This window comes from Durio zibethinus, chromosome 6, assembly GCF_047325235.1.
Source record: "Durio zibethinus cultivar Kanyao isolate XHJ-2024 chromosome 6, ASM4732523v1, whole genome shotgun sequence".
NCBI classification, from domain to species: domain Eukaryota; kingdom Viridiplantae; phylum Streptophyta; class Magnoliopsida; order Malvales; family Malvaceae; genus Durio; species Durio zibethinus.
The window spans coordinates 34,515,396-34,543,108 of record NC_143167.1 but is presented as its reverse complement, the minus strand read 5'-3'; the positions used below and the strand labels follow the sequence as shown (position 1 = coordinate 34,543,108).

General features: G+C 33.0%; 2 protein-coding genes across 9 annotated transcripts; both read left to right on the top strand.

The window, feature by feature from the left end:
- Positions 1 to 1,192: 1,192 nt before the first annotated feature.
- LOC111284830 (golgin candidate 1-like) lies at positions 1,193 to 11,764 on the top strand. 7 transcript variants are annotated; one of them, XR_016343280.1, is made up of 22 exons: positions 1,193 to 1,471; positions 2,801 to 2,881; positions 3,645 to 3,670; positions 3,772 to 4,401; positions 4,503 to 4,565; positions 5,136 to 5,213; positions 5,326 to 5,529; positions 6,177 to 6,233; positions 6,343 to 6,417; positions 6,494 to 6,565; positions 7,870 to 7,932; positions 8,039 to 8,137; positions 8,421 to 8,498; positions 8,625 to 8,693; positions 9,409 to 9,456; positions 9,535 to 9,649; positions 9,735 to 9,811; positions 10,730 to 10,775; positions 10,855 to 10,953; positions 11,039 to 11,083; positions 11,249 to 11,338; positions 11,419 to 11,764. XR_016343280.1 is itself a non-coding variant. In XM_022873830.2 (22 exons), the coding sequence occupies exons 1-21, from the start codon at positions 1,444 to 1,446 to the stop codon at positions 11,318 to 11,320; spliced, it is 2,106 nt and encodes a 701-aa protein (XP_022729565.2). In that variant the 5' UTR covers positions 1,193 to 1,443; the 3' UTR covers positions 11,321 to 11,338; positions 11,419 to 11,764. The 7 variants fall into 7 exon arrangements, 3 of the variants coding, with proteins under 3 accessions (XP_022729565.2, XP_022729564.2, XP_089619351.1); XR_016343277.1 differs by having other exon boundaries at positions 3,636 to 3,670; positions 9,535 to 9,630; positions 9,735 to 9,813; positions 10,718 to 10,775; XR_016343278.1 differs by having other exon boundaries at positions 3,636 to 3,670.
- A 1,786-nt stretch (positions 11,765 to 13,550) lies between these two features.
- On the top strand, positions 13,551 to 24,865 carry LOC111285794 (putative RNA-dependent RNA polymerase 3). 2 transcript variants are annotated; one of them, XM_022875397.2, is made up of 19 exons: positions 13,551 to 14,439; positions 14,547 to 14,706; positions 14,779 to 14,908; positions 15,203 to 15,277; positions 16,637 to 16,823; positions 17,753 to 17,951; positions 18,066 to 18,153; positions 18,276 to 18,419; positions 18,765 to 18,812; positions 18,897 to 18,968; positions 19,449 to 19,555; positions 20,339 to 20,487; positions 20,790 to 21,012; positions 21,642 to 21,867; positions 22,750 to 22,895; positions 23,472 to 23,634; positions 23,987 to 24,122; positions 24,267 to 24,433; positions 24,538 to 24,865. In XM_022875397.2, the coding sequence occupies exons 1-19, from the start codon at positions 14,112 to 14,114 to the stop codon at positions 24,772 to 24,774; spliced, it is 2,985 nt and encodes a 994-aa protein (XP_022731132.1). In that variant the 5' UTR covers positions 13,551 to 14,111; the 3' UTR covers positions 24,775 to 24,865. The 2 variants fall into 2 exon arrangements, 1 of the variants encoding a protein (XP_022731132.1); XR_016343276.1 differs by lacking the exons at positions 24,267 to 24,433; positions 24,538 to 24,865 and having other exon boundaries at positions 13,949 to 14,439; positions 23,472 to 23,740.
- Positions 24,866 to 27,713: the final 2,848 nt, after the last annotated feature.

Sequence of the window (27,713 nt, the reverse complement as noted above, 5' to 3'; positions counted from 1 at the left end):
GATATTTTTGTGGTTTTTCGTTTTTCATGCTGCAAATAGCACTCATTGCCTAAGTTGCTAGCACGTACCCTGCACGACCTTTGTTTGATTTTGACTGATGTCACTTTTACATCAACAATTTCTTTTCCATTTTTAGCTTGACAGGTTATATAAATATGTCATTGTTAAATTCAATTATTACTGTAATAATAATATAATATATGTTGCTCATGGCCACGTATTCATATTCAGATAATTATATGAAATTCATTAAAATTTTATATAAAAATTATATTTATAAATAATATATTTTTATATTATTTTTTGTTATAATTAAATAATTATATGATTATAATAAAAAAATTTATAAATGAAATGCTCAAATTTAATGCATAGATAGAGCTGATTTGAAATTGTAATTAGAGTCACGTTTACTATTTAAGCTTGAGCCCAACTGGAAGAAAGACCAGAGATCCATTCAAATTGAATGCTGCTATGTCAATACTGAGGTTCGGTTAGAAGCCTACGAATGTAAGAAAACTAAAGAACAAATTTCTGGATGGGCTGTAACAGGTCATTTTCAAAATTTTGGTTGCCCAAATCCATGTCTCCCTCCAATTTTTTTTCTTTTTCTGTGCTCGTCTTTTGATATTGAATAACTATTCCTATAATAATTTAAGAGGAGCGATTGATTTAAATACTATAATTTTTTAAAATTTAAATTATTAGTTTTATTATTTTTAAAAAATAAAATGAAATTATATTTATTTATTTTTTAAATTTATTAAAATTAATAATTAAAAAATATATAAAATATAAAATTATACTGTATAAATTAATTCTTTAATTTAATCTCCATAAAGCAATTAGCATTTGTCTATTTGCTAATGAAGAAAAAGTTTACTTTTAATTAATATGCAATTTAGAGTATATTATCTTGTTTCTTGATTGCATTTATTTAATTTACAAATTAAATACTAATTCAATTAAAATATCACCCAAAATTTCATTATTTTGAAAAACATAAACGTTACATCATCAATTAATCTTTTTATTTTATTTTATTTTAAAAATTATACATTAATAAATAACATACAAAATCGAAGTATCCGTTAATCAATTTTACTTGCGATGCACGCCTTAAGTGACCACCGTGTGCCTTGAACGACATTGTTTTATCTTTATTTTATTTTGGAATAACAATAAGGCCCCTGTAACGAAATAACTGCAGAAACGGCATCTTCAAGTCTTCTTAAGAAAAAAATATGTTTTTTTAAAAGGCTCAAGCGCTATTCCAAAATTACCAATAATATTTTGATTTGATAGTGGCAGAGATCTAGCTTGTAAACGTCTAATTATAACTACGCCGAATTTCATCGCCGCCGTCTGATAATCTCCCTTGCTGGTGCATGGAAGGGCTGTGGATCCATCTGTAGGGCACGATTTTCAATTTATTCATAACTAATGGCTTCGTGGCTCAAAGCCGCAGAAGGTATGGCTCTTCTCTCTCAGTTTATTTCAACCTCCATTTTTTTTTTGTTTTTAGTTTTTCCACTTTAAAATTTTTAATTGAATTTTGAAGGTCTGATTCTGATCTTAAGCTTTGAATCATTAAATCATAACCAATTGGAATTAAACTTGAGATTTGAATGGATTAGGCCGCTTAGTTTAATTATTTTCGTTTACTTTTTAATTTACTTGTAATTTGCTAGGTATAAACTAAAGAGCAAGAAGATTTTAGTTTTTTTCCCCTAAAACTAAGAGATCTATTTTGTATTTGGCCATTGACAGTAATTGAAGTAAATAGTGAACGGCAGTTAGGCTTAATCTAGATATGTGATGGGGGACTATGGCATGTTTCTTCATTCGAGGAAATTTAGAATTACCAGTTGCCTTTATGCAAGGGAATTTGCTTTTGTAAGATTTTTGGAGTGTGCAATTTGGATCCTAGTTTTGGTTAATTATTGGCTATTCTTGATAGTGCCAATGGCAGGAATCTATTTACAGTAAGCAAGAGTTGAGTCGATGTTATTTGATTGTTATAAGCAAACATTCATTAGCAAAGGGATTACTGGATGAAATTGACATTATGGCATGGGTATTGATATTATTATTATTTTGGTTGTTTTTCGGTTTTTATGAAATTCCAAGTCCGAGAATGTTTGTTTATAACAATCGTTTGTGTAATTAGATAAGAAATCTTGAGCAGTTGTCTAGTAAGTAGAGCTGTATTTAATAGATAACTTTTGATATGGTGAATGATAGGACTCTATATTAGGGGTAGGTTTTGATGCTGTTGATATGGTTTTTAAAATTCCTGTACGGGAAGTTATTTTGCATCCATGTTAGAGAATTTCAATATCACTTGGAAGTCTCAATGTTCTCCTTTCCATAGAAAAATAAAAATTTCAAACTAAAACTATTGCTTTTTATTTGAATCTTGAGGCCTTCTCTAGGGAGTTGGTAACAGAAAGTCCCTGCATTTGTTTGTTGGCAGTGAGTTCATAAATCTTCTTCATCTATTTTACCTGCTGCATTTTGATTTTTCATATATTGCTGTAATTTTTTTGTTCCTTCTTTTATTTAAATATTTTGTATAAACAGTCTATGTAAAGGTATGCAAGGGGTGACATTGATATCATCTGAACCTTTAGCGCTTTTGGAAAGTCTCTAAGGACTTACCATGTTCTCTTGCTCCTTATTGTTCAATATTTTAACTGTTGCTCTAGGCAATGCTGGCCATCCATCAGTAAAAGCAGCATTCAAAATTCCTTCTATATGATTTGTGAATAATTGAAGGTAAATCACTATTTTGGACCAGATTTATTCGAAGTTGTAGATCGAAGAGCAAAGCTGGTTGTTAGTGAACTGTCAGAAGAGCAATCTGATTCTCAGTTAGAAGGTAAGGATGTCAAAATCTAGGGGTTATTTGTAGGCATAAATCAATGTGAAAAATGTGGTTAGGCATCTTTGTACATTTTCTATTCTTGGTTATATATCAACAGAGTGTTAATCTAATGGAGAGACTAAAGTTATAAAAGTCTGTTTGTCGATTATGAGATTATGCCTTAGTAGCAATTCAAATGGCCATTTCATATTCGGATCATTTGCTTAGTCAGATAAAAATCAATATGTAGATATTCCTTTTAATATCAAGCCGACATGAACCTCAGTTTAGCATTCTTTACTAGCCATTTATTATCTATACTTGCACCAATATAACAATTGCCTCGAATATTAGAGTTTGGCTGTACTTAATAATAGCATGCAGGATCCTTAATTCTTACTTTTCTCATTTCTTTTGGAAATTAAGTGAAATTCTTATCAGAAACTTGATGATATCTTGAATTTTCTTCCCCGAAGATGGGAAAATCAGATATTTCAAGCTTCATGGTAATCAGGTTCTAATAATTTTGTTGAATAGAAATATTAAAAACGTGAAAACTATAATATCAGCATGAATTCTGAGGTGAAAAATAAAATTTAATTTAGTCCAATATTCTTGTTTTAGAGGTTTATTATAATAACACCAAGCTATCTTCTTTTTTGTTTCTGAATTACAATCTCAGCTGCTTCTCTCTCTCTCTCTCTCTCTCAAACACACACACAAACACATATCTTTCCCCCTTTTAATTGTAAAGCTTCTAATGTGCAAGGTTCTTCAGAAAAAAAGACAAAGTCAAGGACAAAGGTATTACAAGCATACAACCTCGAATTAGCTTTAATTGTATTCATTTCAAGTAAATATATTCATAAAAGCAAATTTAATTGGGTGGTTTTTCTTGTTTGCAGGCTCAAAAAAGACTTTCTACAACTAAATCTCCCAAACCTAGTGATACTGTACGTGAACACAAAAGTTCAGAAGCGTTACAATCAGATGTAACACCTGAGAAAGATAAGGGTACTCTTTCTTCTGACAATGAGGGAAACCCTAGTGCTAAGTCTATGGTCCAGACAAGTAGTGATCTGTATAGCAACAATGAGAAAGATAACCCTAGAATTCCTTCATCTGAGCCATTGGACACTGATCTGGTTAAACATGATTCTGATCAGGAAGAAGTCTCTGCAATTGTTCGCAATGCAGAAGCTTCATTGTCAACTTCAAATGGGGAGCTTCTCAATGAGAATGCTTCTGATGTTCATGTGGAGCACCCTCCTTCACCGGTAGCTGCCAAAGATATTGAGGTTCTTAGTGAAGATCATTTAACTGATGGTAGGCAAAATATTGAATCCCAAAGTGCAGATGTTCCTTCAAAGACTCACCAAGAGAGGTCACAACCTGTAGCTGCTGATTCTCCTGTTAACACTGAAGCTCAATTAAATGAAGATGATGTTAAAGTTGAAACTCCTGTGAATCAAAAGAAGCCACATGAGCAAAATTCTGATACTCCTCCAACGATAGTCCAGGACCAACTAGATGAGGTGACAAATACACTCAAGCTGTAATTACAGTTGATGTCCTTGAATCTTCTCATGCACCTTCCATCAAAAGCTTTATTCACTAGTCCTTCAGTTTTTTCCAGGCTCAAGGACTGCTTAAAACCACCAATTCCACTGGTCAATCAAAAGAGGCAAGGCTAGCTCGGGTAAGCTCTCTGAATCTATTGGTTTTCCTGTTTCAGACGAATATTGAGACTAAGTGGTATACAAAGAAGTAGGTGTCATTTTTATGTATTGCTTTTAGAAAAGAAGAGTTCTGTATCTGACCATAAGGGATACGTGAGTGGGATGGTAAATGATGGAGTGACCCTGATATAATTTTGTTGTGAATAAGAATAAGCTGCACCCTTGGGATGAAATCATCATGTCTGTTTCTTTTTCTTGAAATCTGTTAATGGGTTATTTAAGCATCTAATTTGCTGTTGTTGTTGTTATGACTTGATGTGAATCATATTTGTGTCCATCCAGCAGCCGGGCAGAAACTTGAGAACTGTTCTGTTAAATGCATGGAAATCTCATTTAAAAAAATTATTCTCACGAAAAGAGTAAACTTTAGATTGTATCAGCTGAACTTGCAAATGAGTGGGACTGTTTTTTGTGCCTCCTAAGTAATCACTCCCAGATTAGACATTTTGCTGTTTTTCCCTTCTTTTTCTGTTTGTTTGTGAATTTTGTAATTTGGCATTCATAGCAAATTGTTCTACATTGATTCCTAGGTTTGTGCTGGACTGTCATCCCGTCTTCAAGAATATAAATCTGAGAATGCACAGCTTGAGGAGCTTCTAATTGCTGAGGTAAGTTATTATATCCTTTTTCTCCTTTTGGATATATTTTCAAGTTATAGTCATGCTTGTTATCATGGATGCTGTTTAAGGAATACTATTTACTAAATTGATCCCCTGACAGAGAGAGCTGAGTAAGTCTTATGAGGCTCGTATAAAACAACTACAGCAAGATTTATCTGTATCTAAGAGTGAAGTAACAAGGGTAGAGTCAAATATGGTTGAGGCTTTGGCAGCAAAGAACTCTGAGATTGAGGCACTTGTCAAGTCTATGGATGCACTTAAGAAACAAGCTGCTTTATCTGAAGGAAATCTGGCATCACTGCAGGTTGGACTCTAAACGATATTCAGTTATTGTTGGTTATAAACCCCCTGTTTTCCAAGCTATATCTTACATAAAATGTGGTTTCTATTTAATATCTCATCTAAATGAATTAATTTAGTTTCTAATGAGAAGTTTATTTTCTAGAAGGCCTTGTTACTGACTGAAATAATAACAGCAACAATTGTCAAGATTGCATGCGATATACATAGCAGCTTTCAATTATGTGATTTAGTGGGTGAGTTTATGTGGTTTAGCTTAAAAAAATAGTTCCTATCATTACAAATTCTGTATATCTGACTATTAATAGCTTTATAAGCAAAATAGAAAGATATAGATCCTGCCACTTACTTCTGTTACTCATGCTTTTGTCATGACAGAGAAACCTAAGGAGCTTATTTCATGTCCCTTATAACAAAAACTCAGACTATTCATGAGTTCCTGTTAAACTGCTAAGCAAATTGTAATATGCATGACTGCTTTTGTATCCCTCTCCTATATAGTATTTGCTCCTTTATTTTGCCTCTACATTTAAACATTCTCCCTCTCTCTCTCTCTCCATCTCTCTATCCTATGGGCAATCAATATGTGCTGTTGACTTGTGCCTTTTGATCATTTGAGGTTTGTTAATACTTTTGATTGCATACCATCAGGCAAACATGGAGTCTGTTATGAGAAACAGGGAATTGACAGAGACGAGGATGATGCAGGTAAACTAAATGGTTCTTTCTTGCTTGCACACGCATTTGTATTCACACACACACACACAATATTGTTTCATTATGAGCTTGTTAATCTATTTGTTTGCATCTTTCTTAGGCCCTACGTGAGGAGTTGGCTTCTGCAGAAAGGAGAGCAGAAGAAGAACGTGCAGCACATAATGCTACCAAAATGGTCCATATTTGGAACATTGATATATTTACTTTTTGTTGTTATCTTGCAGTCTAATAATCTCTATTTTTTGGAACAGGCTGCTATAGAAAGGGAAGTTGAATTGGAACATCGAGCTGTTGAGGCATCTGCAGCTCTTGCTAGGATCCAGGTAATGTAAGGATTCTTTGTTTTTGATCCCATGGCCAAATCAGCACCTAACTTGCATGCATAATATTCTTGTTTTGCTTGATAATCAAGTAACTTAGTGATGCATATTCAATACATTTTTCAGTTGAATGTACTATTAACCTTTTAAATTTTGCCTATTCCTCATTCTTTTTTAAGTGGATATCAGCTGGTTCAAGTTAATGCCTTGATGTGGTAGAAATTTTGCATTAATATCTGTTTGGTGAAGTTATGTCAACATTTTGAATTTCTAAATATGGTTATGCAGGAAAATATCATTTGCAAACATATTCACATTTTTATTCCTTGTTTGGAATTTCTTTCTTGGCAAAGTAAGGTTACTAAGATAAATATGTGATTGCAATGGTTGATCAGATGTTTGTCTTTTGAATTCTTGGGATTCTGGTGTCTCGATATGATGTATAACCTGGTATACCTGCACAATCTTATTTGCCATGACTCTTTCTCTGAGAAAAGGTGGAAAATCAATGTTTACTGGATTATGGATCTGCATGAGTATCAAATGCTAAAGTGGCAAAAAGGAGCAATCCACTTGAATTTGATAATCAGGATGCAGTAATCTTAATACTCCTCATTTTTTTGTTTCATATTTACTAATCTAGGAGTTTTAATGCCGACTGTTCTCTTATTGATATAAAAATTTATTACATATCCTTCATAGTTGCTAAACTTGTTTAGAATTGCCCTATTTATGAGTTTACTGACATTAGTTTCACCATTATGGTGCCATATCTTCGTTATTTTAATTTAGTCTCCATCAATTTTTCTTTTAAATTAAAAATAACTGTCTGTCCTGTAGTTAGTATGTCATCTAAAGTTTGAATTTCAATTCCCTACCCCTAGGGTTACTTTCATGTTCTCTCCCCCATTTCAGAAACATCAAGCTGGTTAGTTAAATATATATATTGCATCAAACCATAGTTTTGGAATATCTATGCCCACAATGCAAACTGAGCATAACTAATGCAACAGAACAATGGCTACATTATTGCTATGTTTACTTAAAGTATACTATCCAGTTTGGTGCTAAGTTCACTTCAAAGTTGGTAAACAGAAGCTTTCATTGAATTTCTGTAACTTTGACATATGCATCTGTAAGCGTGTGCTAGGGGACATCCAGCTGGAATAATATAGAAAATAGAAGAAACAGTTAGGATCAAAACTGGTGCCTCTTCCTTATTCAGCACAGCAAGTTGTACATTGATCATTTGGCTTCTGTATATGTTTCAACAAGCATTGTAAATTGCTGCTTGTTTCTTTGTCCAGAGGGTTGCAGATGAGAGGACAACAAAAGCTGCAGAGCTTGAGCAGAAGGTGGCACTTCTTGAGGTATATAAACAAACTGATAACAATGCTTTTGTATGAAAGTTTGTCTTTTTGGCTAAGCTAAATATGAAGTGAAAAGCCTCTTGAAATTAATCAGATATGATAACAGGTAGAATGCACATCTCTAAATCAAGAATTGCAAGATATGGAAGCTCGAGCTCGTCATGAACAAAAGAAGTCCCCTGAAGAAGCAAATCAAATGGTTCAGGTAAATATGACGGGGATGTAACTGTTTGAACTCTATCTGGCAAATGACATTTTTAACCATTTCCATTCAGCCGGAGTTAGCTATAAAAAGCTTCGTACTTATTTGATCCCAATGCATCACCGTAATCTACTGGGATGTGGGTTTCTTTGTCATTAAGAACATTCTGAAGTTCAACAGTTCAAAATACATTTAATATCTAGTTACAGGCATAACCTGTGGCCTTTAGCTGTTGCACCAACTGTAATAACTGTAAAAGACAATGACTTAAAGATGGTGATATCAGATGCAAGCATGGCAGGAGGAAGTGGAGCATGCACGGCGAGGTCAAAGAGATGCTGAGAGCAAGCTCTCTTCACTAGAGGCAAGTATCAAAATTTTTTTCTTGCCTAATACGGGTATCTTTGTACAATTATAGTAAGGCTATTCTGGTTTCAATTGCTAGCTGATTCATGGATTTGTTTTCTGTGACCAATTTTTCTGGCTGTAGGCTGAAGTACAGAAAATGAGGGTTGAAGTGGCTGCCATGAAGAGGGATGCTGAGCATTATTCACGCCAGGTAACTGTTCAAATTTATTCATCATCTTTTTTCTTTCTTTAATCAAACACATAAATGCATATGCCTTGATCAGAAATGAAGGTATAGCTTTATCGATGGTATTATTGCTGCTAAGTTGCAAGCATTTATTGTAGTGACTGCTGAACTTAGTAGAGCCTTAACTTTAATTGCTTGTCTGCTTTATGTAGCTGCGTGCCAGTTGTCAAGTTACATGGCCATGTTCTCTTGTATGTTTGGGTTCAACCAACACCTCAAAGTTATCAGATCTTATTGTGTATGCCTAATCATTATGGAACAATCTGTCTTTGTTGTATTCTTGGCTTGAATGTGTTTGCTCTTCCCTTAAAGTTGTCATATACTCATTTATTCACATGAAACATACTGGAGTTCTTGGGCCAAGTTTCCTGAAAATTTTAGCTGTAGAAAACATCTATGGCATGCCCTCCGTTGAAGTTGTATTGAGACACCCCATATATGTTCTCTATCAAAATATGCAGATGAAGAGAAAATTCCTGAACTAGAAGCCGTGGCACTGAGTTACTGTTGTTGATCTGTGACATCTTAAATTTTCTTGCTCCTGTCTGAAAATGTGATGGAATTTAGTTCAGTTGTTTTCTATATGCAAATTTATTAAGTATATTTCTTCATGGTACGTTCTTTCCATGTTGTAAATCCCCCCAAGCATTGCCTTATTGATGTTGATGCCTTCTATCAGGAGCATATGGAACTAGAGAAACGCTACCGAGAACTAACTGATCTATTGGTAATACAAACTGAGATTTACTTTTTCTTATAAATCTATTTGTTTGTGCTGACTTCTTGTGGCTACACCATTATGTAGTACTACAAGCAAACACAGTTAGAAACTATGGCTAGTGAAAAAGCTGCAGCTGAGTTCCAGTTGGAGAAGGAAATAAAGCGTCTTCAAGAAGCACAGGTTTATTGATTTCTGTGCTGTAAGACTGATTATCTAGTTCTTGTTATAACTAATGGTATTCAATATCCCTGTTTTGCCTTTGATGCTACTATTATAATCAACAGGTTGAAGTAGAAAGAAGTAGAGTTCCTCATCGGGCATCATCTTCCTGGGAGGAAGACACTGAAATCAAAGCACTTGAGTGTGTTAAGCTTCTTTTGTTTTATTAGATTAGAACCTGGCACCTTTTCTCTGCAAGTTTTAGCATCTTACTGAGAATATTGAGATACATGGTCATTATTAGCTAGCAGGAATTTATATTACCTTCTCTTTTGAGATCTGATTATGTGATTTGTGAAATTCAGTTGTATTTGATTGAATTTGTATCTATTATATGTTCTGCAGAACCATCTAATGTTGCAAGTGTTGTTTTGGCTCAATTAGATTTCCTGATACGATTATTTACGTACATCTATCCTTTGGATAAAAGTATGAAATACTATAGCAGAAGTTAGCAGCGTGTTTGGAATGAATTGCTGTGGTTGCAACCGAAACATTTACATTCCTATAGTATCTAACATTTCGTATAAGGAGAGCATCATGGGTGCAACCTTGAGCACAATGAGAGAAAAGTGCAATATTATGTATCTGTCATGACCATCTAGAACATCTGAATTCTCACGTTTGTATGAAGGGAGAAAAAGTAAAGAGAAAGGAGGGGAAAAACAGAAATTCTTTGTGAGCCTGTAGTCTGTGGACCTGAATCACCATTTATTAACTATATGAGCTAATTTTTTTGTGATACATCGGCCATTGTTCATGCATTGCTTCTTGTGTTGTAATGCCTTAAAATTAGAACAACACTCTTTGTACAATTTTTAGGCTTTGATGCTTGTGATTGAGGTATTCTTTTGGCTTTTCCTCAAAATATCTTTTCTCCCTAGCACTGTTATGAAGTAAATCAATGTGAAACAAAAATGAAAACAGATATTACTACCCGTCCTTCCTACATGCTCATTGGGTCCCCTGCATGAATATTTTGCTTCCTCTTAATTCACTGAGGTGGTTAGTGGTTACTTTTGATCTTTTCAAAATTTCCTTATCAAGTTAATAATTGCAGGCCTCTTCCTTTGCATCACCGACAGATGGCTGCTGCAAACATACAGGTATTCCATTCTTATATCCAAAACCAACTTACCATCCCATTTATTTGTTCTGACTCATGTAACAACCTGCCGCATGCAGTTACAGAAGGTCGCAAAATTCCTGGATTCAGGGGCAGTCAGGGCCACAAGATTTCTTTGGCGATATCCAATAGCTCGAATAATCTTGCTATTCTATCTTGTAAGAACAGTTTCACCTTGTCTTTATTGAAATATGTTATGGAAAGGATTAAATTCTAAAATAACCATTTGGAAAAAATATGCAGGTGTTTGTACATCTCTTTTTGATGTATTTGTTGCATCGCCTTCAGGTGTGTCTATCTGAATATTTGCACTATTACCTTATGAATGGTTGATTGTAGGAATCCGTTCACAAAAAGGAAAAATTACTATTTGTATGAAAAAATTTTTCTAACTTCAGGCCAAGGATGCTGTGTCGTACATCACTAAATTATTATGTTAAATGTGGCGTGTAGGAACAAGCGGACAATTTTGCTGCTAGGGAACTCGCAGAATCTATGGGTCTTGCCAACCCTAACTTACCATAATTGGGCAAAATGCCCCAGGTCGGCCGACGGAGAGTTCTCCAAATATGTGATTTAATATTTAATATCTGCAAGGTTGTATATTCAAGTTTCTTTTGCAGGTTCATATGCAATGATCCAAGAACTGATCAAGAAGTATGAAGCTATAGAAGATGCATATAGCGGAAGTCAATCACTCCCATTCTGGATATGCAAATATTCTTGGGAGCAAATACTGCAGATTGGAACTACTAGCAAAACTAGATTTTGATGCATTTATGAAATTAAGATGCATCAAGCGGCTGCTAACTGTCCAATGTCGATATACTACCATTTTTACATAAATTTGATTTTTGAAACGAGAATGGCAAAATCAGAAATGAGAAGCTGCATGTTGTAGAATGCAGATCCAAAGTCATTATCATGTGAAGCAAATATTCTTTTATATGCATACAGGTAATTGTGGAATCCTAACTTTTGCTTTTGACCTGTTCTTAACGTCGTAGAGTGGAAGTTCTGGAATATACATGTATGTGAAACTTAACTTTAACTAAGTAATATTATACTATGTTTGGATGAAAAGGGAAAGAAAGAAAAGACAAATAAAAGAAAGCAATGGAAATAAATTTTTTTTTTTTTTGGATAAAATTTTAATTTTAAAAAATAAATATTTAATAATATTTAATTTATTAATAATTTTTATTTTTTTAATATCTTAATTTGAGGAAAAAGTTAAAAAAAAGTTGAAATTTTTTTTATATAAAAAAATTATTATATTTATTTTTATATTAATATTAAAACTTTAGTAAAAACACTAATCATATCACAGTTTTTTGTAATTTTTAAAAGTTATTTTTTTAAACAAGTTTTACATGTTTTTTTCAATAAAAAAATTATTGATATAATTACAATCATACGAACAGATAAAATAATAAATATATGAATTTTAAAATCATAAATAATAAATTATTATAATTAAAAAAATTATTATAATAAATTATTTTTTTCACTTTTTATCAAAATAATGTTTGTTAAAATTTTTTTTATTAATATTTATTCAAATATTGCGTTAACGCGGTTACTTTCAACATCGGAATTGGACACCTTTAGATCATCTCATTGCTGAATGATATAAAGAGTAGATGCATATGCAAACATCTTTTTCTTTTTTTCCTTTTATTAGCTAATAAAAAAGAAAAGTGGACAATTATAACTCGAATCTTGACTTTTATTGAAAGTATCTTTTCCCTCACTTAGTGCTTAAATTGTGGTCTGCTTTAAAAGAATCTTCGACTTTTTTTATCGTAAAAAAATATATGTACAATGGTATTGGTTTTTTTTTGTTTTTTGTTAAAAATATATATATAAAGGAATATTTTATTTTTATGAATTATATTAAAGTGACTTTGTTTTCATACACGGTGATCAGATAAGATGCTAGAATCGATTTTATCTTTAAATTACTTATTTGTATAATTTTAATGATAATTTTATTTTTAATACTAATATAATACTAGTATTTTACTTCTAACATTGTTAAAAATGGAAATTAAGAAAACTTTTTTATGGAAATGAAAATTAAGAAATAAAAGAAAGTTTATAATGATAAAATTTTCATATCATTTAAATTTGTTTATAAAATAAAAATTCTACCCATGAGAAATTGGTTAATGATCCTTTTACATTTTTCGTTTTTTGGTTACTATGCTTTTACTTTAATAGAGAACGCACTCCCATGTCTCTTTGCCTCTCTAAAACAAAAGGATTTGTTATGAGGTACGAAATCTTACTTCCCCACGAAGGTAGAACCATATAAATCTTTTAATATCAGTTGTGAAAGTGGTCACATTTGAGCTATAAAAGCCTTTACTGGTGAAAGTGTTTTTTTTTTTTTTTTTCCATTTATTTTTTTCCTGGAATATTCGCTGCCTTTTTGCATCAGCACATCTATCGATCATTCATCACATTCCAGCAATCATAAAGTAAAAAAAGTGTTAAAATGATAACTTGTAAGTTTAGAATTGCAGACTAGACCGAATAATTGTTGTAGATAAAATTTACTTATGGTCTTTATTTTTTATTTTTAGTTATATTTTAGTCCATAACTTTTAAATTGTTTTATTTTATTAAAATTGACGTATTATTTATAACATTTCGACTTCCGATCCTAAGTGTAATATTTTTACTACAATAATCTTATGTTGAGATATTACAATATTTTATTAATACGAACAAACAACAAATTCCATTTCCTGTACAAATTAGAAACACTCTAATTTTTCTGTTGATTCTATCTTTTTCATTTTCTCATTTTTCTTATCTTTCACTTTGCCTCCTCTCTGACACCACCCTACTCTGTTGCACGTCACCTCTTGACACCACTCACCACCGAAAACAATCTCTGTTTACATTGGGTGAGACGACCAAAACAAAGAAATTTCAACCGAGTATTTATTTATTTATTTTTGCTTTAGTTAGAAGTGTGTTCCGATTAAATCCTGATCCGAATAGTGAGTCAATAACAAATCGAACGGCTCACTCTTTAGATAGCACGATGAAAGTATCGCTCTTTAACCCTTTTTGAATTTTGACACCAAAGTTTGCTTCTTCTTTTTTTTTTTCTTAAATTAATTAGTTTGTATCGTACTAAAAGTCTACACTTCCCTCCCTATTCTTGTCCTATCACACTGCAAACGATCACTTCAGAAAGAAGAAAAGGCTTTCACTTTCCATTTCAAAACAAATTACTACTACTGTATAAACTTGTGTTCTTTCAAAACTCAAGCTCGAGATTGTTTTAGGATCAGTTTGATCAATGGAGAGTAATTTTCATGAGGCCATTGCTTTACCTCAAACGGTCGAAGCAGCAATATCTAGAATCTGTCGTGAGCAAAATCAACGGCCACTTGCCAACTCCACGAGATGTGCTCTAGCTAAAATAGGTGAAGAAGAAGCTTTAAGAATACTAGAGACAATTCAACGGTCGAGAATTCATTCTTCGTTTGATGGATTTGTTTTTTATATAATACGAAACGAAGGATACAACGGGTCTCCTCAAAAACGGCCAAGTCCTTCTACTCAAATAAACCGGAGCCCCCAATCTTCTCCAGTTAAAGCTTGCCGACTTATGATGGATTCTCAAGGTTACCTCTCTCTCTCTATAAAGCAATGAAGGTTTTTTTTTTTTTTTTTTTTATTTAAGGCATTGTTTTGATTTTTTTTTCCCTTTTTTGGATTTTTGGTTTTATAGTTACTTTAAGGGGAGATGATGATGTTATTCAGACCCCAGTTACTCCTGCTTTGAATTTTGCATCAAACGTCGTCGTAGAAGAAAAGTTTAGTCCACAGTTGATGGCTTTGGGGGAGCTTGAGTTTAGAAAAGCGTTCCTCATTTTAAGTTACATTGGCTTGTAAGTGTTTCCAATGAACCTATCCTTTTAAAAAAAAAAAGTTGATATTTTTTTCCAACCGTTTAACTACAGGGAGAGGTTGGAAGAAGTAACTACTGCTGATAAAATTCGAAGATTAAAAGATTTGGCCATGGATAAGTTTGAGGAGGAGGTCTGGGTTTCTCTGGGCCAACAGTATATCACTCCGGCTGATCGTCGAAAGGTAGCATAACGTGTTTTTAACCATATTCTGAATTATGTTACATGCTAATGTCTGAGTAAAACGGAATTTTGAAAAAAATGTTACGAAGTTTGTATCAACTAAGATTTTTCCCACCAATAGATTTTAATTTTCAGCTTGTTGTCTCTGGAATGCAAGGATATCTCAAAAGTTTGGAATGTGTATTAGACCACTCACTCATATGGGCATTACTCCCTTGCCTGTGATGATTTATGCAATTGATTATTTTCTGTTTTTTGTCATTCCCCCTCACCATTATGTTCCCTTGTCTTGCAGTCACTTGAGTGGGAGTCTGGAAAGACGTACGAGTACCATTGTCATGTCTCTGAAAATGGGAGTTGTAGGTTCAAGGTAAATTGGGAATTGCAGTTTCAAGGTTCTTACATTTCCTTGATTTTGTTCGTACATTTATGTTAACTTACATTGAAAGGACAGAAGGTTTGAGTTAAATGTATTGACGCTAGTAGAAACAAATATCGGATGGTGTGGACAGCTTTATGAGGCCACTGCAGGCAGTGAAATACGATTTTTCTCAATTTTAAGCCTATCTCTCAAACATGCCACTCTCATATTGTATATCATGAATGTTAATGCATGGTTATAGGGATCTATTATGAGATTACAAAGATTAAATAAATTTTTATGGTAGTGCATGGGATAGAGATCAATCATGAGATTGGGATTTTAGCACATGTGATGCATCTACTCCAAGTGTGTATTTGTTAATTGCTTACTTTCACTAGCTTTGAATCCTGATTTATAGTCTTGGCTGTATTAATCTCATATAATGTTTGTGATTCTCTTCCTAAACGGTGCTTGAGTCCCCTGATCTGACTTTCTAGGGTGGTGGACACACTCCAAATCAACAATCTCCAAGATGTGGAAGGATTCACATATAATTTGCTAATTCTGATTTGATACTTTCCTGATAATTCATTTATTAATGCTATTATGACTCTTTTACTGAAAAAGACAGAGGTGGTGACTTAAACATGAGATAACAAGAATCTATAATCTTTTTCTACACCCCAAACCACTTAAAATTTCTTTTACTAAGCTTTCATGCTTTTTTAATTTAACAATAAATATGCTGCTGGTAGCAGTTTCCATATTGAAACCTTTGCTAACAGTTTTAGTTATCTTGTTTGTCTTTCTTTTTTTACTGTTCTCATCAAATAGGAAAATTAATTAGGTCAGTCCTATTAAGCCTTTCCACATAAATTCCTTCTTTATTGTATCAGTCTTTTGTGTTATCTTTATTACTGGATAACACTTTAATTTTTGTGGTGGCGGTGGGTGACACTCTTTTCACCTATCATAAAATCAATTACTTCAATTTGGTTCCTTGATTGTATAAAAAGTTTTAAATTTGAGTTTTTTTATTCTTACACTTGAAAGGAATTGCTTCAAATAGTAATTATATTATCTTGGCATTTATACATTTTATGTAACTTTGAAGCTATTTTCCCTCTTTTAAATTTAAAGTTATCACTTTTGTGCTCTGTTCTTAGTACTTTATGAGTAACTGGTCTCTTCGAGATTAAGCTATATTATTTTTAAGGTTCCATAAACATCAGTAACCTAAAGTGCATTGTTTATTGATTATTATTTAGCATTAATTTTCTTTTATAATATTTTCCTCCATTTTATTTTATTTTTTATGTTCTTATTGTCTTGAATGTGTTATGACTTTGATGTGCTTATTTTCAGGGTCCTTATATGGACAAGACTAGTAGAAGTCACTTACAAAGGGTTTTAGGAGATGATAATGTTCTGATCGTAAAGTTTGCAAATGCCACAGATGGTAAAAGTTCAGCTGACAATGATTGTTTTGCTGAGTACAGCAAAATTGCGAAAAGAGGAATCCTTGTTGGTTTGCGTCGTTACCGGTTTTTTGGTTAGTCTTCTACACCACACTCTTGTAATGATGAATTTTTCATTTGGTTTTCTTGTTTGTCCTTTTGTAACATTTATACTTGTTATTCCAACATACATCAATATTGTCTGTTCAAGCCAACATGTAAGGTGATAGGTTTTATCGTCTCAGCTAGCAGTATGCATCTCTGAATGTATTTTAGGCATGCATGTCCCTGATGTGCACCTCTGCTAGAGTGGAGGAAAGCTTGATATGTCTGCTGAGTTGTATCTTTTGTTCTTGTCTTACTAATGAGAATAGTCTGCGTTGTTCGGTTCGTTGATTTAGGTTTTTTATTCAACTTGTCTCAGAGAATTAGCACAAAGCAATGCGGCAAGAGCTGTTTTTAAACCATGAATTGGTTCATTGCTTTTCTACAATCTTACTTGATAGTTTCCCTATTTTAATGGTGGTGAAATGTATCTTTGGTTTATTTATTTTTAACTATGCCATTCCCTAATTTTTGTCTTTATGATAATTAGGATGATTGGTTGCAACAAATAGGGGTTTCAATCCCTTACAGATTTGGGGTTTTCGTTCCATTATGGTGCTGGGTGTTTGAGGTTCTATGTGCATGAAAGAAAGGATTGATCTTATTTTCCAGGTTGCAGCTTTGTGTGGATGTCCTGAGTCCTGACTTCTACGTACATATTTGTTTCTTTCATCTGTAACATGTCAGTTATTGAGGATCCTGTGCTTCTCTTTTTTTTTTTTTTTGGTACCCTTATAACATGGAAAGAATTTTTTAATACCTGACTTCTTGGGAATGGCTTTGAATATGCACTGACTTGTAGGATGTGTTGACTTAATATATTCAACAGCATCATCTGTTCCTAACTTTTATGAATGACAAACTAGTTTTTTTTTTTTTTTTTTTTAATTTTTTTATCCCAAATATGCTGAATTTTCAGTGTTCAAGGATGGAGGCAAAGAAGCAAGAAAGAAAGACCCAACTTCCTCATCTGTTAAGTGCTTATTTGTTCGATTTGAGTCTGATGCATCTGTTGATGATGGTAAAGATTATGTTCTATCTGGGAAGACAGTTCAAGAAGCCAGATGTGTGTTTATGCATGTCCATACCCTGTCAAATATAGCCAAGTATATGGTCAGGTCAGTGATAATAAGAATCTGCATGTTTCTTTTATTCCTTTAAATTTCTTAGACTTTTTTTGAGAGGCATTCTTAAGGTTGTTTGTTTATAATTTAATTTTCTTTGGGCTATAGATTTTCGCTAATCTTGTCCAAGACCATGAAGCTGGAAGTTAATTTAGCTGATGTAAATTTTGACCCGATAGAAGATATACAATGCCAGGTATGATATATGGATTTAAGTTTTGATTAAAAATCATCTTGTCTCCCTTCTTTACAGCTTTTTTCTTGTGTTTTTCTTTCTGAGTTTTAAATTTGATATTATATATATTATATATATTGCAGGATAAAGATGGAAATTCTGTTTGTAAAAAAGACGGGGAACCTTGTATTCAAACGGATGGAACTGGTTATATATCAGAGGATTTGGCTTTGAATTGCCCAAAGAACGTTTTCAAAGGAAGCATTGTGAATGGTGACATTGTTGAGGTTGGTGATTGGGGGCTTGATTTACTACTCGTTATACAATTGGTTAGAGATGAAAGTATTGCACATTATTTGCCTAATAATTCATCTTCTTGGTGTGCACAACAACAAGAAAAGAGTTTGATATATGTAAACCTGAAACAGCTTTTTCACTTAAACTCCAGTTTATGGAATTGCTTAAACTTGACAAGGTTTGAGATATTATTGATGGTCATGCTTGTTATGTCTTGGTAATTTTAAAAGGCACATATTCCAACTATTTGTTTGTCATTTAGTTCTTTGTGGTATTCATGTTTTCCTTTCCATTTATATTTCTTATCCTAATATCATAAATTTCTTAACCTTTAGGGGAAGTTTTCAGGCATGAATTCGACAGAAGCTCACCATAGGGTACCGGTGTGTGCATTTAACAACTCAGTGGTGCTTTCTTTGCTAAATCTTATCTATTGATTATCATTCTTTTCTTTATTTTCTTTCTAGCCTCTGCTGATCCAGTTCCGCCTTTTTAACAATGGTTCTGCTGTGAAGGGAACCTTACTTGTCAATAAAAAGGTATATTTTGTCATTTCAATGTTTGAGAAATTATAAAAAAGATGAATTTTCCTTTTAATTGGAATAAACTTACACAATCCAAAATGTCCCTACTTGAAATGAGAATTGATGATTAGTTCTTTGTAGTAGTTCCAGTAGAGGACAGTGCTAATTAAATTAATTCTGGAACAGATTGCTTAAAATTTTGGGGAAAGGTGGAATAGATGGAGAACACATTGCAGATATTAGCCTGATTCAATTTGTTGTAACAGTTATTGCATCAGAGAATCTAGTTTTGTGCAGTCAGTCTAATACAATTTGATATTGGAATTGATAACACCTCAAATGCCATATTTCCCTTAAATTATTTATTAGTTAATCTTATATATTTTTATTGTTGTCTAGGATCATAACAACTGTGAGTAAGATATTTTTGTTGGCTAATAATTTCTGAATGCTTTGTTAAAAGCTGCATGCTTATAATAATTCCAAATTTTGTAGCTTCCACCCAGAACCATTCAGGTTCGGCCTTCCATGACTAAAGTTAAGTCAGATCCAAATCTATCAAACATCTGCACGAGGAATTCTTTGGAAGTAGTTGCAACAAGGTACATGACATCGTGCAGTTTGTTTAATTTCTGTTTAATATATTTGTATATCACATAGTTCATTTTTTCTTAAATCACTTGATAATTGCTAATTGAATGTGTACTGGGTTCAATATGGAAGAGATAAGTTGAGGGGGTGGAGGAGGGGGATGGGGAGCCTAAACATTCTAGAGCTTAAATGAATCTCCTAAAATGAAAATAAAGGGAAATAAGTGAAAGGAAAATAAGGAAAAGGATAAATCTCTCATTTGTATTATTCTTTATGCACATGTCTGTCTAAATATCCGTTGAATAGATAAAATTAGATGAACAAATTTTGGGCAAACTATGGGAGCTAAAGGCCTTTCTCTCCAGCAAATTTGGATGGGATGCCCATTCCCAGTTATTGGGTCACTCTAGTGCTGATATCTCCAACATAATTTATGGACACGGAGCCTCAGTTTGAAGCCAATGACTTTACAGCACTTTAAAGTTTTGACTTCCTTAAAACTTAACAGCAGAGCATGAGATTGTGCTTTAGAAGTTGAAAGTGTGATTGAAGAATAATTTGGTGCATGTTATTGTTGCTGAAATCAATCTTCCAGCACCAATAAGACATTTCCTGCATACTGTTATAAGCCAATGCCCAAGTGAAGGTGTAAAATTTCTTTTATTTTTGACTTGATTTTGATGAATTTGGTTTTGCTGAGATTGATTTACCTTGAGAAATTTGATGCCCTGTGAGCACTTTATTGTATTATTTCATTGCATTTTAGCATGATGTTTTTGTGTTATCTCCTGCAGCAATAAGCCAAAGAAGACTTCTCTTTCTAGGAATTTGATTGTGCTTCTTTGCCATGGAGGTGTCCCGGATGACTTTTTTATGGGCTTATTGAAGAATGCACTGGAAGAGTCACAAGGTGTTTTCTCCAATAAACGTGCAGCACTTAAAGGTAGGTTTATTAACTTCTACATGACAATAACTTCAAGCATTTTAGAAAAAATTTGTCCCTCTCGCTCCCTCCATCTAATTTTTATTTTGAAGATTATACTACCTTAATGTGAACATATTATATTCTTTTAGAAATACTGTAATACTTTAATATATATATATATATTTGCTTTTATTGGCTTTGCATGATCGCCTTCGAAATTGGTTGACATATCTTGTCTCATTCATGCTTCTTTGCTTTATCTGGTATCTCTCAATGATCTCATCACCTTTTGAATTGATCTTCGTAACTATCACATGCAGTTTCTCTTAACCGTGGTGGCATGGATGATCTTAGTGCAGCAAAAATGATTTTATCAGGGATTCCCCTTGATGAATCATATTTGCAATATCGGATGTCAATAATGTTAAATGAAGAAAGGAAGGGTCTCCTAGGAGGCAAACTTCCTATCACCGAGTCTTATTATTTAATGGGTACTGTTGATCCATCTGGAGTCCTAGAAAGTGATGAAGTCTGCATTATATTGTACGTAAGTTGGGGTTTTTTGTTATTCTTGTCATTTTGTTTGTGATGGTGACATAAAAAATAATTACAATTTTGAACTGCATTATTTAAAGATGCCATTATGGAATATGTTTTCAATAGAAAATGTAGCAGTTGATATGCACAATTACATCAGCCAGTATATGCTGCAAAGTTAACTAGCAATTTTCAAGTCTTAGCTACAAGTTTGCAAGCTGGAATATTATACCTAATCGTAGCATATGGTTTAACGTGTAATGTTTGCTATTCTATTATGCTTATGTGCATGTTGAAAGGGAGTGAAAATGGGAAGCTTTACATCTGTGCACATAGGCGCATTTATTATGGCACATATTATGAGGACACCCCTAATATCATCTGTCTCCATGTTTCTCATTTATTGGACTTTTAATTTTATAGCAAGTTGAAATTTGGGTTATTTTATTATACATTGAAACATTATAAGGTCTATGATGCATAAGAGGAAGGAATATTGTTTGGGTCCCCTTTTCTTGAACTTGTTTACTATTTGTATTAGTTAATTTGTTGATATTGTCTCAACTATTTTGGGCAGAATTAACTTTTGCATTAATGGTTGGATGTTGTGTTGTCTTCTCGGATGATATGTGTAGGGATAATGGACAGATTTCTGGGAAAGTTCTAGTGTTCCGCCAACCTGGTGTACATTTTGGAGATATACATGTTCTAAATGCTAGATATGTGGAATCCTTGGAGGAATTTGTAGGACTTGCCAAATATGCTATATTCTTTCCCTGTAAAGGCCCACGCTCTTTGGCTGATGAGATGGCTGGGGGTGATTTTGATGGTGATATGTATTTTGTATCAAGAAATCCCCAGGTTGGATTTATTTTGAATTAGTTTCTACTAGTTCAAGAGTTTATTTATCTTATCTTTTTTTTTTTCCTCTTTTCTTCAGTCTATAGCTGCCCTAGTCGCTACCCTTATTGATCTTTCCTTTTAATAGATGGTCAAATGGGTAACCAACTTGTTTCTATCTTCATTTCAATATATTTTTGTATTCTTGCACTTACTTCAACTGGATGCATTCATTAACTTCAGTATATGCCGAAAGGTGATATCTAATTTGGTCTTTACTTCACTCTTCTATCTTCTTACAAATGAATTTACTTGAATGCCTTTACATTCCTATATGGTTGGTTGTAGTTACTGTCAACAGCATTTTGTATTGGCCTAGGTGTCAACAGCATTCTTAGAGATCATGCATGGAATGGATATTGATTATTTAGGGAAACTTTTAACTATTTCTTGTCCTACTTATTTGACATTAGCATTTAAGAGACATGTTCAATTGGTAGTATTGCCATTGTACTTTAAATTGCAATGTATGTATGTATGTATGTATGCATGCATGAAGACTCTCTTTCTCTCCTGTGCAGAAATACATGCAATAATTTTAAGTGGACTTGCCAACAATAATTTTTCTATTATGTAGGGATATTTCTGATTCTTCAAACTCTGCACTACTCCTATGTCTATTTGGTTATTTTTGCCTAATGTTTTCGCTGCTAAATTTGAATGGGATGTTTGGCTTACCCTTCAAACAAGAGGAATCTTGTTTTTAATTAGATTGTAGTTTGATGTTTTGGAGATATCCAATTGAATTTGAATGTTGTACGTTAAATTGTAGGTTGCATCTGTATTTGGCATTATTTTGATGTTTTCTTAGACTAGCTCTACTAATTGTTGTATTGTCTTCAGTTATTGGATTACTACAGAGTGAGTGAACCTTGGATAGAAAATTCTTCTACTTGTGGAGTGTCCAGTAAAGGACCAAGTGAGCTCTCAGATGGGGAGCCGGAGGATGAGCTCTTCAAATTATTCTTGAGAACTAGGTTTCAGCCAAGGTAATCACTTTAGTGTATTCCTTAATAACATTTTGTTTTCATTAGTAAGAGGGAAGACCCCCGATTTGGAATGTTAACAACTGTGAAAGAATGAGTTGATATTTGCTTGAATTATATTGTGTCACTGCTTATTACATTCCTTTTTGAACAATTAATATAAATCAAACTCTTATAAGTAGAATTTCCTTTTTATCTGAAGTTATGTAAAAGAAACTAGGTTTTTTTCATTTTTCTTCTTAAGTTCCTCAGAACTAGTACCTTCTTCTGAGAAAAGACTCGGTTGCTTTGCTTGCTTCACATCTCAGCAAATACTTTTGAGGTCATCAAAAGTGTCTTTCAGTCTTATCAAATGATATGCCAGACTAGAAGTCCATATTGAGGTCATTTTGTGGTATGCTATTAACTTGTTTGCATACTTGATAACAGCTATGAGGTGGCAACTTGGTCAGGGATCTCCTGGTTTTGGTTTCTAATGTCTCTGGTGTATGGTAGTGTTCTTTGGGTACTGGGTAGTCCTAACATCATATTAGTTATTGTTTTTGGTTCTGATGTAAAGGTGCCTTTGGCTGCTTTCAGTTATGCCATGAGTATTGCAGCTGATAATTGGCTTGCAATAATGGATCGCTTTCTTACAATAGAAGATAGTAACTCTTCTGAGAAAGCTCTTATGAAGAAAAACCTGCTACAATTGATTGATTTATACTACCAGGCTCTGGATGCACCAAAGACAGGAAAAAAGGTTAGCTTGTTAACCTTTTCAAGGGATTGAGATGGTTGATATTTGGCCCACATATATGTCATTCTTTTTTAAGTGAAGTCAATGACAGCATTCTCATCTGTCAATGGTGAGCTATTGATTTGAAGAACTTGTGACTTGATTGGTTGATTGTTAACTAAAGCAGAAAGATGAATGTGAAATCCACAGGAGATGATTGCATCTTTTTATGGTTTTTCTGCTGTAAACTATATGTTTGCGTGAATAAGTATTTTTATTACTTTTGTATGTTTTTGACCTCCAAAGATATTTTACTTAAAACTGATTGTTGCTATCTTGAAATTTGGTGTAACCATTTTCTCCTACTACCAAATAGGTTGAAGTTCCAGATGACTTGAGAGTAGCTGTATTTCCTCATTATATGGAACGGGAAAATTCTTTCAAATCTACTTCCATATTGGGGAAAATGTATGATTTTGTCAAATCATATGGAGAAGAAATGTCGAGGAAAGGTAAAGGTTATCTTGATCAAAATTGAAGCTGTATGTGTTATTTGACTTAAAGAGCATTTTGTTAAAGCACCTTTCCTAGTTTTATGTTTTGTGCTATTATGGAATAAGTGAATGGCCATAATGTGTTTGTCTTATCCTATTCAGAAGTTCGAAAGCTCCCTTGTTTCGATGTTGGCTTTCCTGAAGATTGCCGAGAAAAGTGGACTGAACTGTATAAGCAGTACAGGAAGGACATGACGCATGCCCTGGATGGCAAGAGCAAAGAAATGAAAGAAGAGGCTGCTAATGCAGTTTATAACGAATACAAAGAGGTGATTGTTACGTTTTGCATTTGTACATTGCCTCTTCCCTGTTAGCATAGAAGTCATTCTGCTCAATAAGACACGTTCTGATTCTTTTTACTCTTGTGGTTTAGAAATTGTACGGAGCTACAGAATTCGAGCAGAGACAAAGGCCTCTAGATCAAATCTATAAAGAGGCTCTTGCCATTTATAACATTTCATATGATTATGCTATTACAATAGACGACGTGAGGAAATGTGTATTTGCTTGGAAAGTTGCAGGCTCAGCCCTCTTAAGTCTGTATGCCTTGGAACAGGGCGAAATGACATTGTCATGTGCACCTTCTGTTTTAAAAGAGCTCTTTGCTTGAAGTAATGTCTTTTGTTATTGGCTAATAGCATATAGTTTCAAACTTTTAAGTTAAAAGAAACGTAATATAATGTACAATATGTAGTTTATCATCTCCCTGAAGTATATGGTTGATGGTTTTTTTTTTTTTTTTAATTGTGGATGAAAGCCCTCAAAATCTCGTGGCTCAATTAGATGTTCTCATACGATTATTTGCATACATCTCTCCTTTGGATAACAGAATGAAATACTTTAGCAGATGTCAGCAGCATGCTTGGAGTGAATTGGTTTGGTTGCAACCAGAAATATTTACTTTTCCGTAGCAATGTAGCCGTTATGACGAGTTAGAACATCTGAAATCTCATTCTTTTGTATGAAGGGATAAAATGCTCTTCGTGAGACTATTGTTTGTGGTGGTTGAATCATCCATTTAGTGACACTATGAGCTCATTTTTTGTTGATACCTCGACCATTGTTCTTGCATTGCTTCTTGGGTTGTAAATTATAATGCCTTCAATTTAGAACAACACTCTTCAATCCTGATGCAATATTCAGGCTTTAACGCTTGTGATTGAATTCCTTTTCGGCTTGCCCTGCCCCTATCCTTTCTCTCTAGTACTTATATGAAGTAAAAAAAAAATGAAAAAAAATGAAAAGTGATGTGGAATGATCCAATAACGCATTGAAGAAGATGCATACAGGAGAAAATCAGTCGGTCCCATTCTGGATATATGCAAATATGTTGGGAAAATGTTGATATTGGGAGCAAATACTGCAGATTGGAACTACTAGCAAAACCAGATTTGGTGTATTTAAGAAATTTAGATGCATCAAGCAGCTGTTAACTGTCCACTGTCGACATTTTTACATGAACTGGAAATTCCTTAATGAAACGGGGAATGACAAAATCAGAAATGAGAAGCAGCATGCTGTAGAATGTAGATCCAAAATCTAAATCGAAACCATTCTCCTGTGAATGAAATATTCTTAGATACGGGTGCTTTTTTTTAAAGCACTTTTTGTTCCTTTAGTGCTTAAGTGATGGCGGCTTATTGGTTCTAACTAAAGAATGTACTTGGTTTCCTCTAGGTTGTCTCGTTTGTTGATTTCACAAAAACTACTTAGGTCATGCCAATTGTCTTTCCAAAGAAGTAAATGAGTCAAACCATCTTTCGATACCCAAAATCAAACATTTTAAAATGGTTGCCGACTTCCCTACCTGAACTATAATGTTGTGTGTAATAGCATATTGTTTTAAACTTTCCAAGTTAAGAAGAAACGTAATAGATTGTGTATATATATGTGTAGTTTATCATCTCCCACATATACAAGTTTTTTCCTTTAAATTGTGGGGAAGCTCTGAAAATGTCGATTTTTTTTTTTGCGGAAATGTGAAAATAAGTGGGAGAAGGAAATAAAGCAATGAGATGGATCTGCATTCTACAACATGCTGCTTCTCATTTCTGATTTTGCCTTTCCCGTTTCAGAAATCAAATTTATGTATGTACAGCATTAAAGCAATCCAAAAGCAAGGACAAAAGCAAAGTACATGCATTAAAGCAAAGACATTCTCATTGCATTAATGGAAATATAGTCAGCATGTTGTAGAATGCAGATCCAAAGTCATTCTTTTATATACAAACATTATTATTATTATTATTATTATTATTATTAATGTGGTTGCTGTCAACATCAATATTGGACACCTTCAGATCATCTCATTGCCGAAAAATATAAAGAGCACATGCATACGCAAACATCTTTTTTTTCTTTTTTTGGTCCTTTTATTAGCTAATAAAGAAGAAAAGTGGACAATTATAATTCGAATCTTGACCTTTTTTGAAAGTATCTTCTCCTTTACTTAGTTCTTAAGTTTTGTCTGGTTTTAAAAACTCTTGACTTATTTTTTTCATAAAAATATTTCTAGAAATAAAAATATATTTACAATGGTATTTTTTTGTTAAGAAAATAAAATAAAATATAGGAAAAATTTTGCTTTTATCAATTATATTAAAGTGATTTTGTTGTCATATATGGTAATAGGATAAGATGCTTGAATAGATTTTATCTTTAAATTACTTATTTGTATAATTTTAATGATAATTTTATTTTTTAATAGTAATATAATACAAGTATTTTGCTTATAACATTGTTAAAAATGAAAATTTAGAGAACTGTTTCATGGAAGTGAAAATTAAGAAATAAAAGGAAGTTTATAATAATAAAATTTTCATATTAGAGTACGTACTCCAATGTCTCTTTGTCTTTCTTTTTTTTTTTTTTTTTTTTTCTAAGCAATCTTTTTGCCTCTTAAAACATAGTATTTGTTATGAGATAAGAAATCTTACTTCCCCACGAAGGTAGATCCATATAAATCTTTTAATACCAGTTGTGAAAGTGGAGCTATAAAAGCCTTTACAGGTGAAATTGTTCTTTTTTTTTTTTTTTTTGTCTGGAAAATTTGCTGAATCTGCAAGCAAAGGCATCAGCACATCTATTGATCATTCAACAGATTCCAGCAATCACACAGTAAAAAAGTGTGTTAAAATGATAACTCGAATGTTTGGAATTTCAACAAGACCAAATAATTGTTGTAGATAAATTTTGCTTATGGTCCTTTTTTTTTAAGTTACATTTTAGTCCATAATTTTTAAATTGTTCTAGGCGTAATATTTACCAGTTGTATTAAAATTGACGTATTATTTATAAAATTACTCGAATAATTGTTGAGATATTACAATATTTTATTAGTATGAACAAACAGCAAATGCTATTTCCTGTACGTTCATAAACACTCTAATTTTTCTCTGAGATTCTATCATTTTCATTCTCTCAAATTTTCTCTTCTTCAATTTGCCTCCACCGCCAAAAACAATCTCGATTTATACGTTTAAGTCGATGAGACAACCAAAAAAGAAGAAATTTCAACCAATTATTTATTTATTTTTGCTTTATTTAAAG

What these genes read in the sequence shown, in the direction of transcription:
- LOC111284830 (XM_022873829.2), top strand. Translation starts at nt 1,444, where the DNA reads ATGGCTTCGTGGCTCAAAGCCGCAGAAG. An exon ending in TCCAGGACCAACTAGATGAG is followed by an intron (nt 4,402 to 4,502) that starts GTGACAAATACA and finishes AGTTTTTTCCAG; the next exon opens with GCTCAAGGACTGCTTAAAAC. An exon ending in TGGCTGCTGCAAACATACAG is followed by an intron (nt 10,776 to 10,854) that starts GTATTCCATTCT and finishes TGCCGCATGCAG; the next exon opens with TTACAGAAGGTCGCAAAATT.
- LOC111285794 (XM_022875397.2), top strand. Translation starts at nt 14,112, where the DNA reads ATGGAGAGTAATTTTCATGAGGCCATTGCTTTACCTCAAACGGTCGAA. An exon ending in ACTTATGATGGATTCTCAAG is followed by an intron (nt 14,440 to 14,546) that starts GTTACCTCTCTC and finishes TTGGTTTTATAG; the next exon opens with TTACTTTAAGGGGAGATGAT. An exon ending in GCGTCGTTACCGGTTTTTTG is followed by an intron (nt 16,824 to 17,752) that starts GTTAGTCTTCTA and finishes CTGAATTTTCAG; the next exon opens with TGTTCAAGGATGGAGGCAAA.